This window comes from Bos mutus, chromosome 4, assembly GCF_027580195.1.
Source record: "Bos mutus isolate GX-2022 chromosome 4, NWIPB_WYAK_1.1, whole genome shotgun sequence".
NCBI lineage: Eukaryota > Metazoa > Chordata > Mammalia > Artiodactyla > Bovidae > Bos > Bos mutus.
Window position 1 is genome coordinate 1,002,277 of NC_091620.1, and position 19,718 is coordinate 1,021,994.

At 50.5% G+C, this 19,718-nt stretch overlaps 1 protein-coding gene across 7 annotated transcripts in view; it reads right to left on the reverse strand.

The window, feature by feature from the left end:
- Positions 1-19,718, reverse strand: part of PRKAG2 (protein kinase AMP-activated non-catalytic subunit gamma 2) — a 305,973-nt gene that overhangs the window by 29,677 nt on the left and 256,578 nt on the right. For 4 of the 7 annotated variants that reach the window (XM_070368927.1, XM_070368924.1, XM_070368929.1 and 1 more), the window contains one exon: positions 10,934-11,040. In XM_070368927.1, coding sequence (XP_070225028.1) covers positions 10,934-11,040 — 107 coding nt within the window. The remainder of the gene's footprint in view (positions 1-10,933; positions 11,041-19,718) is intronic. The other 3 variants (XM_070368928.1, XM_070368926.1, XM_070368931.1) reach the window with 1 other exon arrangement.

Consider the following 19,718-nt stretch of genomic DNA (forward strand, 5'->3'; position numbering starts at 1 on the left):
TGGAGTGGGTAGCCTATCCCTTCTCCAGAGGATCTTTCTGACCCAGGGACCAAACCCAGGTCTCCTGCATTGCAGGCGGATTCTTTACCAGTTGAACCACAAGGGGAGCCCATAAACTGTTAAATGACCCTAAATGCTCGGAGGTTACCAAAGTGCTCTCAAGGGCTCTGCACACAAACCTAAGGAGATGCCCGCATAGCACCGACTCTCACACGCAGGGCGGACGCTCAGGCTGGCACCTCAGATGGCAGGGCTGTGACGTGTGCTGACCTGAGGGTGCACTGCTGATGCCATGAGAGGGACAAACCCAGGGAAGCCACCATCCAGGGGCAAAGGGGACATTAGGGATTCGAGGTGAAAAGTGCCTTCACTTTTGCATGGGAAGCTAAGACAGCCAGTGAAGTGAAAGTCACTGTTGTGTCCGACTCTTTGCGACCCCAAGGACTCTGCAGTCCATGGAATTCTCCAGGCCAGAATACCGGAGTGGGTAGCCTTTCCCTTCTCCAGGGGATCTTCCCAACCCAGGGATCGAACCCAGGTCTCCCACACTGCAGGCTTTACCAGCTGAGCCACCAGGGAAGAGGGGAAACATAAGAATACTGGAGTGGGTAGCCTATCCCTTCTCCAGCAGATCTTCCCGACCCAGGGATTGAACCCAGGTCTCCTGCATTCCAGGTGGACTCTTTACTAGCTGAGCTACCTGGGAAGCCAGACGCTGAGGAAAATGCTGGGACTGAAGCAGAGGCATCTCCTGCTGCCTTCAGCGGGGCGAAGCTGCAGAACCAACCAGGCTGACTTTGGATTTTCCTTGGCTCAGGTCCTCCGCCCTCTCTGAGCCCCAACATTCTCAGCCACGCAAGGGGCTAACAGACAACGTTTTCCTCACAAGTGCATGGGCTTTTTTCTTTTTTTGGCCATGCCACATGGCTTGCAGAATCTTAGTTCCCCCACCAGAGACTGAACCTGGACCTTCGGCAGTGAAAGCCTGGAGTCCTGACCACTAGGCCACCAGGGAGTTCCCGGAAGTGACTGCATGAGCCAGACTTGCTCTGAAGATGTTCAGCAGTAAGAGTCAAAAAGGAACAAAGCTTTTAATTTTCCAGTCTCTACAAACCAGACCAGAAGTACAGAAAGATTTGTTGTCTTAACTTAAGCTACACAGACTGTTGACATGTTGACACGTCATGGAGGGTGGGGGCCACAACTCGCCCCTCCAGAGACGGGACAGAAGCCCCTGGAGTGGACAGGATGTGCTCTCAGCCCCTGAGCGGGGTGCGTGTCGGTGTCGCTGGTCAGCAGCCCTGCCTGTCCCTCCTCTACTTGGCCGCAGCTTCTGCACCATCAGGAGACCTTCTGAACCTGTTTCCTTGGCATCACGTGTGTGGAGTCCTTTGAAACTGTACTTAGAAAACTTTACAACTACAGAAGGCACAGGGTGTCACCAATTACCAAACAGAGACAGGATAAAAGCAGACAGGCACAATCGAGTTCCAGTCTTCAGGGAAAAACGTCAGGGTCCCTGAGTACCTTTGAAAAATTTATTTCTTTTCACCTGTTGAGCAAGTTACTTAAATGGATACCATTTAAAAATTTTGTATTTTAATAGGCGTGGGGGAGAGAGTCAGGCATCGGGGGGAAGAGTCAGGTGTGGAGAGAAGCCCAGGACTGGAGGCTCCGGATGCCAGGGGGAGGCGGGGGCGGGTCTGAAAACAAGCAGGGAGATTGTTCCAAATCAGATCATAACTGCATCAACCATCAAAGGACTTTTTTCCGGAGAAACTGCATCAAGGCACAAAGATGAACACTTGGGCGCTTCCAATGGAAAAGACAGCTGGCCCGACTCCTGAGTGAGACCCACCAGGCGGTAGCCCTGCGTGAACAGCGTGCTCCTCCAGCTGTGGGTGCTCTCTGTTTAACTGTGCACCACTCGGCACAGCCCTGAACACTGAAGCTGTGCAAGTTCTGGACGGGTGAAGAAAACAGAACAAAAAGGGGACATAATAAAGATGCTAAAGAGCAGTTCAGGGGCCCACGATCTCCTGGCTGAAGTTCCAGAAGAAAGGAAAGAGCAGGAAGATGACCTCGGAAGAAACAGCACGATGAACACAGAACGAGTGACGGGTCAGGCCCCAAGGCCCACTGGGTGCCGGCTCACAAGAGGAAAACCTGCAACCAGGCACGAGGCACGGAATTCAGGAGCCCAGAGACATGGAGCAAACCTCAAAAGCGTCAGAGGGGGAAAAGAAACCACACATCAAAGACGGAGATTAAAGAAGAAAAAATAAAACAGCTTTCTCTTCAGCAACACTGGCAGCTAGAAGTAGTGGAACAAAGGCTTCAACATTTGAAATACACATTATGGAATTCTGTACACAGTCTACAGATTGAGTGCAGCCAATGTTGAACTTTTCAAGTAACTGCTTTCTCATGTATCTTTTCCTGGGAAGTGTACCAACGTTTGAATCCTCCTAACCCCAATATGACTCATTTGAAAAGACCCTGATGCTGGGAAAGGTTGAGGCCAGGAGAAGGGGACGACAGAGGATGAGATGGTTGGATGGCATCACTGACTCAATGGACATGAGTTTGAGTAAACTCCAGGAGCTGGTGATGGACAGGGAGGCCTAGCATGCTGCAGTCCATGGGGTCGCAAAGAATCGGACATGACTAAGCGACTGAACTGAACCCCAACATGACCTGGCTTCCCTGGTGGCTCAGTGGTAAAGAAAGTGAAAGTGAAGTCACTCAGTTGTGTCCAACTCTTTGCGACCCCATGGACTGTAGCCTACCACGCTCCTCTGTCCACGGGATTTTCCAGGCTAGAGTACTGGAGTGGGTTGCCATTTCCTTCTCCAGGAGATCTTCCTGACCCAGGGATCTAACCTGGGTCTCCCGCACTGTAGGCAGACACTTTACCGTCTGAGCCACCAGGGAAGTCCTGGTAAAGAATCCACCTGCCAATACAAGAGACACAGGTTCAATCCCTGGGTTGGGAAGATCCCCTGGAGAAGGGAATGTCAACCCACTCCAGTGTTCTTGCCTGGAGAATCCCATGGACAGAGGAGCCTGGAGGGCTACAGTCCATGGTGTCTCAAAGAGTCGGAGAGAGTTGCTGAACAACAGCAACCCCCAGTGTGATGGAGCTGAACGGGGTTAGAGGAGGTCACCAGGGTGGGACCACTGTCCTCATGAGAAAGACTTAGACTGGTCTTGCTCCCCAGGCAACTGTCCCAAGCCGGGAAGACAGGCCTCACCAGCCAAGAGGACTTGAAGCCAGGAGAAACGAAGCCCGCAGGCCTGAGGGCTTTTGTCACGCAGGCCTAGTGGACCGAGGCAGGAAGCTCCAGGGGAGAGTGCTCCACCAAAACAGAGGGAATAAATCAAGAGTGCAGAAAAGCCCGCGTTCAGGTTATCAGGAGAGGGTGGAGGCACTGACGGCGTGAAGCAGTGAGGGTCTCAGGTGATGGTGACGACTGAGGAGGAGACGCGGAAGCAGCAGGGATGGGTCTGCGAAAGGCTGCAAGCCGCGGGCCCAGCCTGACTGCACAGGAAATCCTACTGAGAGGTCAGATGGTGGGAAAAGCCTTAGATGATCAAAGAAAATTAAAAACGGAAGGATTCCGAGCTCCAGGAATAACACTGAACTGAACAAATAGGAAATGTCACCGCGGTACAACATGACACGGTCAGATGCATGAAAACACCCCCTGAGAAGTGGTTAATGGGGGCGGGGGGCCGGCGGGAGGGGAGGAAGGAAGCCACGTGAAGAACAAAGCACCCAGCTGCCAAGTTAGGAAGAAAAGCGCCTTAAAATGAATGACTCGAGCTAAGGTGGCAGTGACTGCCAGGCCTCACAGCTGAACTGCTGTTTCTGGGAATACGACGAGGGGGCGAGGAGGAACACAGACTGCTGTTCGTATGCAAGCCTTTTTGCACCACCTCTAAACGATGTGACAGGTGAAGCCCACTGCCTGTACTTCCTGTTAACAGCCCGCCAGATGTTGTGTGAGCTCCCCCGTCGGGTCAGCCTCACGCCGTGGTTCTGACCACTTAAGTCTTTTCTGGAATACCGATACGCTCTAATTCTCATTGTTCTGGACATCAGGGACTTACTAATTAGTCCCAGGGATCATTCAGCTTATTGAGCAATCTTTCTGGATATTGGTTATAATTTTCTTTCTCTCTCTCAGCTTCAAGTCATCTGTTAAGTAGATGATGCCGCCAATAAAATCAATATTCAAGTCACTGCTCCAAATGCTGATGGGCTTAGAGGGAAAGAACCTTAAGGCATCCAGCAATTTCTTAGCTAGGTTACTCCAGAAAGCAGAGCCTGGCCCGCCCGTGGCTTATCTGAGAAGATGACCCCAGGAGTAGGAGTGACACAGGCCTGCAGAGAAGAGGGGGGCGGGTGGTCGAGCTGGCCTGACGGGGCTCGATTCCCCTGGGGTCTTCTGAGGACTGTCCTCCCGGAGGGGGACAGGCAGGGGCGCTTACCCACCTGCTCGTCCCCCGCTGGTTCCCGAGGCAGGGTGCTGCCCACCGAGCCTGCAGGAGGCAGGGTTGGCTGGAGTGACAGGTGGCCTGGTGCCTGAGAGGAATCCAAAACCACCAGGAGCCTTGCTCCAGGGAGACTGAGATTTCACTGACGTTTTTTTACAGTCCATCAGTTCAGTTGAGTCGCTCAGTCGTGTCCGACTCTTTGCGACCCCATGGACTGTAGCACGCCATCACCAACTCCCAGAGCTTGCTCAAACTCATGTCCGTTGAGTCGGTGATAACATTCAGCCCTCTCATCCTCTGTCCATAATGAGCCATTAATTCGCTGAGCTGCCTAAATACGCTTCTATATCTTATCCACCAGGACGCTGCGCCAGGCTCTGTCAGCCCCCAGACTGGCCTTTCCTTCATGGTATTACCACAGCTGTGAACGATCCAAAGAGGAAATCGGGTTCCTTGCCCTGACTTTCTGGGCTCAGGCCATGACAGGTTTCTAGAGACTACTACTTTTATTAATGCTTCATTCAAACACCTTACCTGGGATGGACACTGCGTGCCCCACTGTTTTTCCAGGAATCCTGTTTTTCCTCTTGCCTCTGGCCTCAGGCATCAGGCCTCAGGCCTGCTCACCTGGTCTCCACAGTTCCTCCAACACCACTGCACAATTTGGGGCCAGGAAGCAAATGGGCACCCTCCTGCAGTCTCCACACCTACCCTGGACTTAGCTTCTTCTAATCACCATTTATTGCACTTGTTCCATTTTGAAGATTATTGTCCTTGACGATGAAAAAGCACAAAATGAGCTGAAACATCTCTCTTCCTCTTCATTAGCTCCTGTAGCATGAATTTTGGCAACAGGTTGAACCCTCATCTTTCTTGTCTCTAAAGTAGGCAAGTGGGGCTTTCCTGGTGTTGCTGTTGTTCAATCCTGAAGTCATGTCCAACTCTTTGTGACCCCAGGGACTGCAGGACGCCAGGCTTCCCTGTTCTTCACCATCTCCTGGAATTTGTTCAAACTCATGTCCATTGAGTCAGAGATGCCATCCAACCATCTCACCCTCTGTTGTCCCCTTCTCTTCCTGCCCTCAATCTTTCCCAGCATTAGGGTCTTTTCCAATGAGTCACCTCTTCACATCAGGTGGCCAGAGTACTGAGCTTCAGCATTAGTTCTTCCAATGAATACTCAGGGTTGATTTCCTTTAGGATGGACTGGTTTGATCTCTTTGCCCCCCAAGGGACTCTCAAGAGTCTTCTCCCGCACCACAGTTCGAAAGCATCAATTCTTTGGTGCTCAGCGTTTATGGTCCAACTCTCACATCCGTACATGACTACTGGAAAAACCATAGCTTTGACTAGACGGACGTTTGTTGGCAAAGTGATGTCTCTCTTTTTTAATACACTGTCTAGGTTTGTCATAGCTTTTCTTCCAAGGAGCAGGTGTCTTTTAATTTTGTGGCTACAGTCACTGTCTGCAGTGATTCAGAGCCCCTGAAAATAAAATCTGTTAATGTTTCCACTTTTTCCTCATCTATTTGCCATGAAATGATGGAACTCGATGCCATGATCTTTGTTTTTTAAGTGTTGAGTTTTAAGCCAGGCTTTTCACTCTCCTCTTTCACCATCATCAAGAAGGACAGTTTAGAGGTCAGCTTTTACCCTGCCAGTTACCCAGGTAACTTACATCCAATTAATACCAATATATGTTAGCTTCCTATTCAATGACTGCTGTGGTTTCTGTGTCCTGACTGGTCCCCAACGGATCAGAAATGTACCCGGGAGGGTTTTGGGGACCAAGGGTTTGGGACTGGGCTCATGTCTTGGAGCCTGAACACAGTGCTGAGCTCTGGGTCAGTGGGGCCCAGACCCCGTGGCCCCGGGCAGGGAGCACTGAGAAGGAACCAGGGCTCCCCATGACCGTGGCACCCCTGCCCCAGCCTGCAGTTGCCAGAGGAGAACCGGGGCCAGGGATGCAGTCACTGCAGCGAAAGGAACGTGGATTCTGGTGTGGGCAGAGTCCTGCCAGGCTGGGGCTCACACAGGGGACGGAGTATCACCACCCCAGGGGTCACCGCCTCCTCGCGTCTCAGACATGAAAGCCTAGGCGCTGACTTGGCTCAACCCCAGAACCCAGCACAGCGACAGGGCTGGTGTCAGAACTGCCTGTCTTGGCTTGGAGGCCCAGGGACAAGTTTCCCTGGGCGGATGCCCTGCACACGTGGGGTCACTCATTCCCCAGACAACCGCAGCCACCCCCTGCCGCCCTGAGACCTGAGTCAGGCTCCAGCCTGCCCCAGCGAGGGCCTCACATGTGGGGACAGGGACAGGGCTTCGCCACTCCGTATCTGCAGAAACCTGGAAATTGAGTGTGGGAACTGCTTCTAGATAACATGGATTTGGTGGAGTTACCGGCAGTGTGGACGTGACATCTAGGGCAGCCGCTGGGAAGGCTCAAAAGCTTTCCGAGTTGACGGCCTTGAATGTAGGCCATTGCGGAACGCCGAGATGCCAGAACTCTGGTGCTCTGAGGAGGAAGAGTGAACCCACGGGCTTATGGAGATTTCGGCACGTGCGCCTGCGCACTTAGCCCCCAGCCGACCCTCCTCGGGTCTGCGCATGGGGACCCTCCACCCTGAGCAGCTGCGTGCTGGTGGTGCTCCACAGGGGACGTACCCGTGTGGACCTCGCTGATGGGCATGGGGTGAGGGTCCTTCGGGGGAGGACAGGGCTGCACTGAGCTGCCAAGGACGAGGCAGCAGGCGCCCGGCTGGGGTGAGAGTGTCTGATCCACAGGCCCTTGGCAATGGCTTACCAGTTATAGCACCCCTGGGAATGAGGCGGATGCCCGGCCTCTGAAATGTTCCCTGATTCACACAGCCAGAAAAACTCTCGGCCCACGGGCTAAAACCCAGCCTTAGTCATCAACATGCATTCCCATCCTCCTACCATTCCCAGATCCGAGTCCCAAACTTGGTCAGTGTCCCCTGAGGACAGTGCCCCACCCAGGACTGCTGCTTCTCCAGGACGGCTGAGCGCAGAACTTTCAGGGTCACCAGGCACTGGCCTTGAACAGACTCGACTTCCGAGCACCCCCAACGCCACTGTGGCTGCAGTCAAGTGGGGCGAATGGTCTGCCAGGGGACAGGCGGAGTCTCAGCCAAGGTCAAGCCCCGGAGCTCAGGGGTCTGCATGCCGCACTGGCTACCCCCGAGTTCTCGAATGGAGCACTGGGGTCCCTACTCTGGCTCTCGGACACACAGGGCATGGGATGCTATGGTCAGGCAGGATGCCCCCCGAAACCACAGGCTGGCAAGCCAGGGGCAGCAGGGTGTCCTTGGGGAAGCTCAGAGATGGAGGTGCTGACTGTCACACTCCGGGGGGAACCTGCTCATGAAGCTGGATTCCTGCGACTCCAGACCGAGCATCTTGGACCCTGCAGCTCCACCTGCATGCGTGTTCTCTCTGGACCGATGTACTCGGCCCCCGAGGTGCAGGCCGCCTCGACGGGCACAGCCCACTCCCATGCTCTCTGACTCCACCGTCCACAGAGATGCTGACTGGGCCCCCAGGCCTCGTGTCGCACACGGTGACATCGACAACACCAGGCTGGCTGGTCTGGTGGGCAGGGAGGAGCAACGCTTTACAGATGTCTCAGAGTGATGTCTGCAAACCAGAGGGATCAGGGTCGGGGGGTGGGCAGCAGCCTGGAGCATCAGAGAGCCCCCCCACCCCATGAGACTCCGCCTGCTTCTTGCTCCCTGCCATCCTCTTGGGCCTTTGGAAGAAGACGCCCCTGTCTGAGTGCTGCTCTGACCCATGCACTGAGTGACCAGCGACAGCGGTCTTCAGTGGGCCCAGAGCAGGGCACAGCTCTGCAGCAAGGTGGGCCCCTCGTCTACCCGGGCCTGTGACCCCCAGAGGCAGAGCTGGGGCCGGTGGATGAATGGCTCACCAGGCACCAATAGGCAAGTCACTGGTTTGGGGGCGGGAAAAAGATTTGAAAAAAAACCCACACCTTCTTCTGCAGGTCATTATTTTCCTTTTGAGAAATGGCTCCTGGCTTCCTACAGGGCCTGGTAGGGGAAGAATAACTCAGTGGAAGGCCGAGGAACTGTGCAAGCTCAGAGCCCACCCCGATAGGGTGGCATCGGGCCTGTCTAGCCCGAGTGCTGGCTCATCTGCACCTCCAGCCATGGAACCATCTAAGGCAGGCTCCTGCCCTCCGGAGAGTAGGGGGAGTCGGGCAGCGCCCCCACCTTAGTCACACCGCCGTCAGGGGCTCGTGACGACCGCTGACCTCGAGGGAGAACCAGTCAGCCCAAGGAGCAGGACTCTGGGACGCGCACTTGGCTTCCAGGGCACCAGGAGACAGGCACTGTGTGTCCGCGGACACGACACACGGGGGCATCACAGCCCAACCTGCGGGAGGCCCGAGGCCTCACAGAGGCTGAGGGCACAGGCGCCAGGGGCCCTTCTCAGCCTTCTCTAGTTGCCTGTTTTTTGTGAACCCTGTTTTCAGTTCACGTGTGGACGGCTGACCCTGGCTCCCCAGACCAGCAGTGTCTTTGATACGCTCAGAATGACTTGAGCAGAATACATTTCTTTTTTTTTAACTGAAACACATTCTGGACAAACTTCTACCCGTCTCGACGGCTCTGTGCTGCCCTACCACAGGCACACCACGCGCTGTCCCAGCTGCCACCTCGAGAGGAGGATGACCGTCGTGTGGTCCCGGGGACAGACACGCTGCAGCCTGCCAGCCTGCTTCCCTCGCCCTCGGGACGTGTCCACGGTCACCCTACAGGCTGCGTCTAGACAAGGGTCTGCTTAGCCTTTCAGACACTTAATTAACTTTGCTGTCACCAGTGCCAAAGTGTCACCCCCATTTCCATGGTAACCTGTTTTAGCTCCTTGGAAGCATGGAGCCCACAGGATTCCTAACTTCCATTCGATGAGGCTCAGGCAGCTTCTATTAATCAGGGGGGTGACAGTCACTGGATTAGTGACCTCCGAAGATCCATAAAGCATCACATTTTTCACGTTATCACTCGCTCTGGCTAAATGCTACATTCAGAAAAGAGTCCATTTCACGACGAGGGAAAAGCTGAGTAAGAATGAAACCCGGGGTCACTTGCTTTTCTGTTGCTGGAAAACCTCCAGTCAGGCCTTTGGCAGATGTCTGAGGGTAAGAGGGGTGATCTACTTACTTGAGGAATTCAGAATTTCCAGGTACTTCACTACTGCAGTCTGTAGTTTTAGGTGTACAGAAGGTTTCCTGAAGTTACTGTCTGCTTCCCTAAGATCCTGCCTCTGTCCTCCTTGAGTCAAGGAATCAAGAGCTGGAGAAGGGGCCTCGAAGGGTGCCTGGGCCCAGGTGAATTCGCCAAAGTCACAGGGTATCAGGCCAATTTACACAAAAATCAGAAACAATTGGAAAATAAAATTAAGGACAAAGCGATTTTCATGTTCCTAAGAATTCTGGGCACTGAGGACGAATGCAGGCAGAGTGGTCCCCTAGAGCCCAGGCATCCTGGGGGAAGAGCCGCAGCAGGGTGTCCCGGGGGGCTCACAGGCCAGAGGGCTGGGCAGGGCTCCCAGGACCCCACTGGACGAGGAGCTGAGGATCTGGGGTGAACGCACTCGCCCACTGGAGTCCCACCGAGGGAAGGAGCGGTGGTCTTCACCTGGACGCCCTCGGCCCCTCCCCCCTCTCCCCCAGTCCCTCGGGGGCTCCCCAGGGGGATGACGCCCTCATAAAGTGCCAATGGCCCGTGAATTCCTGCCTTGGCGGTTACTTTTGGTGAACCCAAGCGAACATAATCCTCTTGGTAAAGATTTATGCATAAATTTACATGCACACAGGTATACACAGTATGCATACGTATCTTATTACACTGGATGTAATTTGAGTATATTGAATGTGTTATTTTGAACTTTTCACATACGACTGTAAGTCATATTGGTATAAAACGAGTTGCAGTAAGCACAATTTTAATACCATAATAACCAGGTTCAAATTTTCTGCTGAAAGAGATCGACAGTTTTCTCTTAAGAGATTATCCACCTGAGTAATTTTTTTCTTTCTAACTGAAGTTTCTTCAGCTTTATTCTGGTAAATAACTAACACAGGGCATCAGGATGTGCTGAGGAGGGACCGGGATGGACACACATCAGGGAGACCTGAGTTCAGATTCCACCCCATGACTCCCTGGGTCTGTGGACCAAGTTCTCAAATTCTAGAATGTGAGTAAACTCTAGATAATGAGTTTCCTTATCTGTTAAACAGTGCATTCCTTAGAAGACTGCCGTGATGACTGAGAATTCAGATGGTAAACCTCAGCACAGGCCCTGATGAGCAGAAAGGATTGGGTCCAAATTGCCTGACAGGACAGCCACCGGAATAACACAGCCCGAACTCAGGGAAGCGGGGCCCACTCACTTGTAACGTGGTATCGAAGACGACAAGCTTGGAGCTGGTTGGAACGATGTCGTAACACTTGTGTGACCTCATGAATCGCATGTAAACGCCACTCTCTGAGTCTTCTGCTGAAAAGGAAAAAACAAGGCTAGTATCAGTGATAAGTAAAAAAGAACTTCCTCTATCAGATTAAGAGTATGCATGAAAACCTATTGCTAATGCACTTAATGGAAAATAAGAAATGTTTTTCCCTGTAAGAGCGAGAAGCCATGGCACTCAACCCTGCTGTCCTTGCTGATGCAAGAAGGCAAGGGAAGAAATGAAGCCTCTGGGCTGAAAAGGAAAAAGCAAAACTGTATTTGGTGGACTATATGATTTTCTACATAGAAAATACCAAAGGATTACAAAAAGCTCACAGATCTAAAAAAAAAAAAATGTTTAGCAGGTCGCAGATGGCAAAGTAAAAAAACAAAACAAAATAAAAAAACACATGCTACTGTATTTCTACATACTAGCAAGGAACAACTGGAAATTTGAAAATGTTAAAGGCCCCGAGTCAGGAAGGGCAGGCTGTGCTCACTCTGCACCTTCCATGGCTCCTCACTGGGCGAACCGGGTGTGATCCACACGGCTCAGATAGTCTTGCTCTTCCTGGATGCTAATTTCTTTGAATGGTCAGAATCTTACCCACTTACTACGCTAATTAAGTCCATCAATACCTATTTATTGCGGACGGTCTTAGTGTGGGTTCTCCCACAGCTGACCTGTGAGACCAGGGGAAGTGAGATGAAAGGAAAGAGTCAGAAAGAAAAACACCAATACAGGATACTAACACATACATACTGAATTTAGAAAGATGGTAACAATGACCCTATATGTGAGACAGCAAAAGAGACACAGATGTAAAGAACAGACTTCTGGACTCTGTGGGAGAAGGCGAGGGTGGGATGATCTGAGAGAATAGCACTGAAACATGTACACTGTCACATGTGAATCAGATCTCCAGTCCAGGTTCGATGCACGACACAGGGAGATCAGGGCTGGTGTGCTGGGATGACCCTGAGGGATGGGATGGGGAATCGGGTGGGAGGGGCGGTTCGGGATGGGGGCACATGTATTCCCATGGCTGATTCAAGTTAGTGTATGGCAGAAACCACTACAATATTATAAAGTAATTAGCCTCCAATTAAAACAAGTAAATTAATTTAAAAAAAGAGATAGAGAGCTCTAGTGACCTTCCTGGTGGTCCAGTGGCTAAGACTCCATGCTCCCCACGCAGGGGGCCCAGGTTCGATTCCCGATCAGGAGACTAGATCCCACCTGCTGCAACTAAGAGTTCTCAGGCAGCAACAGAGACAGAAGATCCTGCACACTACAGTGAAGTCCTGGTGCAGCCAAATCAATAAATAATAAGTATTTTTAAAAAATAAAATAATTTAAAAAAAAGAGGGAGCTCTAGTCGGCAGGTCACAGCTCCATGCAGTTTCAGCTGCTGGGGACCCAGGAGAGGCTGTGCATGCCTCCTCATCAGGACCACCCTGCCTGCTTTGGTTAGGGGTCACTCTTGGGTATGCTCTTGCCTCGAACCCACAAGCCCAGCTGCCAAAGAACACCCTCAGGTAGAGGTGTTCAGATAAGAGAACTTGGACGCATGGGAGCTACCCACGGCATCAGCTCCCAACACTGTAAGTTCTGTGTGCTAAACATATTTGGGGTACCATCTTAATTCGTCTGATTTTAAAAAATATTTAAATAAACATTTTATTTTGGATAGCTTTAGATTTATAGTAAAGCTGTGAAGACACAGCAGCTCCCTGTATTCTCCACATTGGGTTTCCCCTACAGGGATCATCTGAGGTTCGTCTAGTCAAAGCTACGGTTTTTCCAGTGGTCATGTATGGATGTGAGACTTGGACGATAAAGAAAGCTGAGCGCAGAAGAATTGATGCTTTTGAACTGTGGTGTTGGAGAAGACTCTTGAGAGTCCCTTGGACTGCAAGGAGATCCAACCAGTCCATCCTAAAGGAGATCAGTCCTGAATATTCATTGGAAGGACTGATGCTGAAGTTCTAGTACTTTAGCCACCTGATGCAAAGAGCCGACTCACTGGAAAAGACCCTGATGCTGGGAAAGATTGAGGGCAGGAGGAGAAGGGGGTGACAGAGGATGAGATGGTTGGATGGCATCACCGACTCAATGGACATGAGTTTGAGCAAGCTCCGGGAGATGGTGAAGGACAAGGGAGCCTGGCATGTTGTAGTCCATGGGGCTGCAAAGAGTCAGACAGGACTGAGTGACTTGTTCAGTCACTCAGCAATTTTCTGAGATAACGTTCCCCCAAGGATGCGCTGGCGTTTGTCACGACCGACGAATCACAGTGACGACTCACGCATGATTAAAAACTCACTTTAATCTCAGTGTGGACACATGGTATCTCTCTCATTCTCTGAGTCACAATGCAACACCTTGTTAGGACTGGTGCTTGGAGTGGCTTGGTCCCTCCTGCGGATGGGGCTGCTCGGGGCGCGGCCCACATTCCCAGAGCCCACCGGGGCTATGACTCCCTGTCAGCCTCCCTGGGGTGTCCCTGCTCACCCATGCCAGCTGCAGCCCCATGCCAGCAGGATGTGGGGAGCTGGGCCCTCAGGGTCTCGCTGTGAGAGTGGCTCCCTCAACTCCCTGGTGGTGGGCGGTGTGCCTTCAATCACTAACGTCTCACATCAGTGGGTGTGTTTGTCTCAATTATTCATCTGCCTGAATTGTCACCCCTCCGGGACAGCACCTCACAGGCAGCCTTGTCTCCTTAGTCTCCCCAGACCCTGACCTGCCGGCCCCGGTAATTCTGCGGGCCACTGGGAAGGTACTTAGGATGAGGTTCTCCGACTGGAATTCGTCTGATGTTTTTATTATGCTTAGCCTGCACTTCTGGGTTTTGAGGCAGGTCTGTAACATTTTTTTGGTAATGTAAAAACCTTGATCAAACAAAGCAACATGTTAAATATGTAAAACAGATGATAGAAAATTGAATTTTGGTTTGTTATAAAGGCTATGCTAATGCTATGCTAAGTCACTTCAGTCGTGTCCGACTCTGTGTGACCCCATAGATGGCAGACCACCAGGCTCCGCATCCCTGGGATTCTCCAGGCAAGAACACTGGAGTGGGTTGCCATTTCCTTCTCAATGCATGAAAGTGAAAAGTCATAGTGAAGTCGCTCAGTCGTGTCCGACTCTTAGCGACCCCATGGACTGCAGCCTACCAGGCTCCTCCGTCCATGGGATTTTCCAGGCAAGAGTACTGGAGTGGGGTGCCATTGCCTTCTCTGGTTATAAAGGCTAGATTACTAATTATGTAATAATATTGCTCACAAAAGTGTTAGCCTTTAAAGTTAGGAGAATAAAATGTTAGCCTTTAAAGTTAGGAGACTATGAAACGTCACTGCTTCTCCACCTTTGGTAAAACTGTCTGAATAGGGCACCGTTTATTTTATTTCCATTATGATGAAGTCTCCAATTGTACCTGAAGGAAGAAATGCACTGAAACAGGAAATAAAGAGTCAACTGGAGTTAAACCAAAAAGGAAAAACAAAAACAAAAAAAACCAAACCAAACCAACCCCCCAAACCATTCAACCACAAGAGGCTGTTTGGAATACGTTAGTTACTAAAATTCCTGACAAGGCCAGTTGAAGCTCTCATTACTCAACAGGTAACCGGGGTTAAGATGGCGTCACAACGTTCCCGGGCAAAAGTGTAACTAAAGGGTATCTCACTGGCACCCAAGTTGTGGTCTGTGAAAGCTGCCCGTTGTGGATGGATGGATGTTACACATTCCATCACACGCTAACCCAAGGCCATTGTCCAAGGGAGTGACTGAAGACTACTGCGGTCTAAGAAAAGTATATGTTGAACTGTTTACCTGTGAAGGTTAGCAGAACAATCTGGAAACTGCGACACTGAGGTTACACGGGAACAATTCTACACACGAACCAGCGTGTCCCTCCCTGAAAGCAGATCTGATTACACAACACCCTTGATGCGTCCTCACTTCACAGCACAGCCACGCCACTCAGCTGCCACGTACGTCCCCCAGGAATTTCACACCCTAGGATCCCATCCACACTTCCCTTCAAAGGCAGTTTCTCAGCTCTGGGACCTCGTCCTTGTGCCTGCCTCTGCCCAGTGCACTGCCTCAGGTAGGGGCCACTGCAATGCTACCTGCCTTTCTGAATGGTGTTCATCTGGGATGACAGAACAAGACCTTTCTGGAAGCAAGGCTCTCTGCAGGTGTACTTAAGGTAAGCATCTTGAGATGAGGCCAAAAGCTATGGCAAACCTAGACAACGTATTCAAAAGCAGATCATCACTTTGTCGACAAAGGTCCGTCCAGTCAAGGCCATGGTTTTTCCAGTGGTCATGTATGGATGTGAGAGGTGGACTGTGAAGAAGGCTGAGCGCCGAAGAATTGATGCTTTTGAACTGTGGTGTTGGAGAAGACTTTTGAGAGTCCCTTGGACTGCAAGGGGATCCAACCAGTCCATCCTAAAGGAAATCAGTCCTGAATGTTCACTGGAAGGACTGATGCTGAAGCTGAAGCTTCCTTTGGCCACCTGATGCAAAGAGCCGACTCACTGGAAAAGACCCTGTTCCTGGGAAAGATTGAAGGTGGGAGGAGAAGGGGACGACAGAGGATGAGATGGTTGGATGGCATCACTGACTCAATGGATATGAATTTAAGCAAACTCTGGGAGATGGTGCAAGACAGGGAAGCCTGGTGTGCTGCAGCCCACAGGGTTGCAAAGAGTCGGACATGACTGAGTGACTGAACAACAACAATACCACCACCACTGTGGATTACTAGGTTGCACCCTAAATCCAACTACCCATGTCCTTACAGGAGAGAGGACACAGACACAGAGGAGAAGACCATGTTGGATGGAGGCAGAGATCAGAGTGACACTGCCAGGTGCCAAGGAGGGCGAGCAAAGACTAGAAGGCAGGAGGGAGGCCTGCGACGGAGCCTCCTGGAGCCCCCAGAAGGGGCTGGCCCTGCTGACTTCTGGTCTCACATATCTGGCCTCCAGATTGCGGGAGAATGAAAGGCCCTTGTTCTCAGCCGCCGGGTGTGCAGCACTTTGTCACAGCGGCCTTGGGAGCCTCCTCCGCCTTCCTCATTCAGTTCACAGGCCCAGTGCACCTTCCTCAAAGCCCTCAAGCCACAAGCACCCCTCCACTGCCAATGCCCCCACTGGGGCTTTGCGAGTAATGCCCTTGTTCAGTCGCGGTGCATCTTGTACCAAAGTTAGACATCTGCAGCGGATGGCAGCTTCAGAGGCAGCAAGCTCCTCAAGTGTGTCAGGACAAGCTCCCAACTGCTAACTGGTGTGGCACTGACAGACACATCAGGGAAAGGCAGGGGTCACAGTTAGGGTCCAACCCCCATCTTCAAGAGCTGAGGCTATAAGGATGCAAGCATTAGTCACTTCAGTCCTGTCTGACTCTTTGTGACCCCACGGACTGTAGCCTGCCAGGCTCCTCTGTCCATGGAATTTCCCAGGCAAGAATACTGGAGTGGGTTGCTGTTCCCTTCTCCAGGGGATCTTCCAACCCAGGGACTGAACCTGGGTCTCCTGCATTGCAGATCCTTTACCATCTGAGCCACCAGGGAAGCCTCAAGGGTGTAGGATGAGAAGCACTTAAAAAAAAAATTTACACGTCGCCCAAAGCACTAAAAAAAAACCCCAGATTAAAAAAACTGACTCCTTATTTCCAATTCCTATTAATTTTAACTTAATGTAAGATCTTTCATTATAATTCCACAAAGAAAAAAGACTATCAATAGGTTAGTCATTTTAACATTTGTCCTTTATACTTTATTCTCCATTTGGAAATATAAGTTTACTGTATTCATACAGCATCTTTTCTTTTTGTGTGTGTTAGTTGCTCAGTCGTGTCCAACTTTTTGCGACCCTATGGACTTCAGCCCACCAGGCTTCTCTGTCAACGGAATTCTCCAGGCAAGAATACTGGAATGGATTGCCATTCTCTTCTCCAGAGGAACTTCCCAACCCAGGGATCAAACCCTGGTCTCCTGCATCACAGGCAGATTCTTTACCATTTGAGCTACAGGGAAGTCCTATCTTTTCTTTTTAGAAAGTCATTTAAAATAGCTGAACAAGAAATAAGCAAAAACAATTTAAAATAGTTCAGCAAGAATATGCAGAAAGGGAAATATTAAAGTTAAAAGTATACGGAAAAGATTAAACTCTTGTGGACATTTTCCTAAAGTGCTTAGATACATGGATATCAACAAAGTCAAAGTTTAAACGTAATTTTACAGGACTTATAAAGGTAACAGAATAAATGAAGTGCGTTCGTTTTTGTTTTTCCCTTTCCATGCTTTATATGCTTGGCTTCGTGTGTGCTGGAGGCAAAAGGGTCCACTGAAGACGGAGATACAGATGCTCTTCCAGACAAGGTGGCAAAGAGTTATTAAAACAGTAAGAAAAGCGTATGTAAGTAAAGGCACAAAGTTTCCCCAGTTAGTTGCAACAAATAAAATAAACAGTAATATAAACAAATATACAATACATAATAAAAGAAAATAAAACTTAAAGGTTGCAATAAATGCCTAAGGAATGTCACAAACAGACAAGGCTATGACCTTGAAACAACTGATTTCCATCCACTTGAAAATTCTCGGAACTACATGGCTCAAACATCTACCACAGCCAATGTTTCTTCTTTCTCAGGAAACAGAGCCCAACTTCTGAGCTGAAGCAACAATGAGGACTGAGGTTGGCGCACAAGGGTCCCGCCCCCAGCAGCAGCCGGCCAGGAGACTGAGGAACCCCTTGACAGTGGTGATGCCACAAACTACATGGGGCTGCCCCAGCCAGCTCCTGCAACCCAAAGGAGCTTCCTGCTTTCTCTAGCTTATTTCTTTAGGATTTTGTTAATGCAACATAGGTTGAATTTTATCAGCTGCCATTACAGTATCTACTGAGATGACGGGAGGTTTCTCTCCTTTTATCTGCTGACGTTAATTCCTTGGTGGATTTCCTAATAAACTGCAATCTTGCATTTGTAGGACAAGACCTTGTTTGGTCACCACAGACTGCATGGCTCACTCTGCCGATGTTTTTATGGGAGTTCTGCCCGTACTTTAAATACCAGGCGAATCGTTTTTCTTCTTTGTGTGCTACCGTCTGGTTCTGATGTTCGGATCAAGCGAGCTCCACAGAAGGAGCACGGTCCCTGCTGTCCTTTCCTGAGCCCTAAAATAATTAAAGTGACCGCGGCCTTAGCGGTTCCTTGAGGCTTTTACAGAATTCACCCATCAACAGGCTGAACCCCACGCCTCTTCTGCAGGGGCAGAGGAAGGGTAAGGCCCTTTAATTACTGGAAACAAACAAAAAAACTTTCACAACCATACAGTTCACCCATTTGAAGAGTATAATCCAGTTGATTACCTTTTAACTTCTTTTATGGTGATTGATGAAAGGGATAATCGATCAGGAAAATACAAACTGGTGAAACTTACTCAAAAGTGACTGAAAAGATTCTTGAATGTATTGATATAATTTGATATATTCAGATTTCTTTCAATGTGATTTTCTAAATCTCTGCATTAATTATTAGTCCTTATTTCTAACACCAGGTATTTTCACTTTTTTTTTTTTTTCTTGAACAGACTTGACACACGTTTACCCATTTTATTGGTCTTTTCCTAAGAATTAAGCTTTAGCTTTTGTTGAGCAAGACTATTTTTTGTATTCGATTTCATGGATTGCTGACATTTCTATCGCATTTCTGGGGCGGGGAGGAGAGAGACATTAACATTCCACAAACCACCTTGAACCACAATGTGGGACCCAGCGCAGTAAACCCGTCAGGTAGGGCTCAGACAGGCCTGTCACCCTGTCCCCACCAGCGTGCTTCTGTTTGACACCTGGATTAGAATGTGGTTCGGATGCGCCTTGACATATTCCTATTATCAGCGCTTCAACACGTCTGTAAACGCGTGTGCGTCTCTGAGGTTTAGCAACACAATGGGTCCTCCGGCCGCCTCTAACACAGCGCAGCATCCTTCTACAGCACGCGGGAGTGCTGCCCAGTCATGCTGCTGCTGCTGCTAAGTCACTTCAGTCGTGTCCGACTCTGTGTGACCCCAAAGACGGCAGCCACCAGGCTCCCCCATCCCTGGGATTCTCCACGCAAGAACACTGGAGTGGGTTGCCATTTCCTTCTCCAATGCATGAAAGTGAAAAGTGAAAGTGAAGTCGCTCAGTCGTGTCCGATTCACCCCAAAGCCGAGAAGTGATTTGCAGAGTCAGGCAGGGAGGACAAATGGCTCCCTGCTGAGCCCACAGGCCTGGGCACGTCAGTACGATGTGTACGTCAGTACGTCAGATACATCAGTACGTACGTTTGTACGTCAGGCACGTCAATACGTCCGGTATGTCAGTACGTCAGGTATATCAGTACGTTGGTACTTCAGGTACATCAGAGAGCATGCGCCTCTCCAGCGGGGGCTACAGGAACTCCGGGTGCCGGCCGGAGCCTGTGTAGAAGAACGAACGGGGCACGTCTAGAGCAGATCTGTGTCAGAACTGCCATCACATTCTGCGGGACGCTCCGCAAGTTCCTTCATCCCCTCGGCCTGGACCTCTTCGTTTGTAAAATGGGGAGGACACCATCTTTCCTACAGAGTGATTCTGAGGGATGGGATAGATCACAGGCGCTGCTGACTGGATGGTACTCATGAGACAGTCACACGCAGAGACTTTTGACCCCGAAGCCGTCGCTGG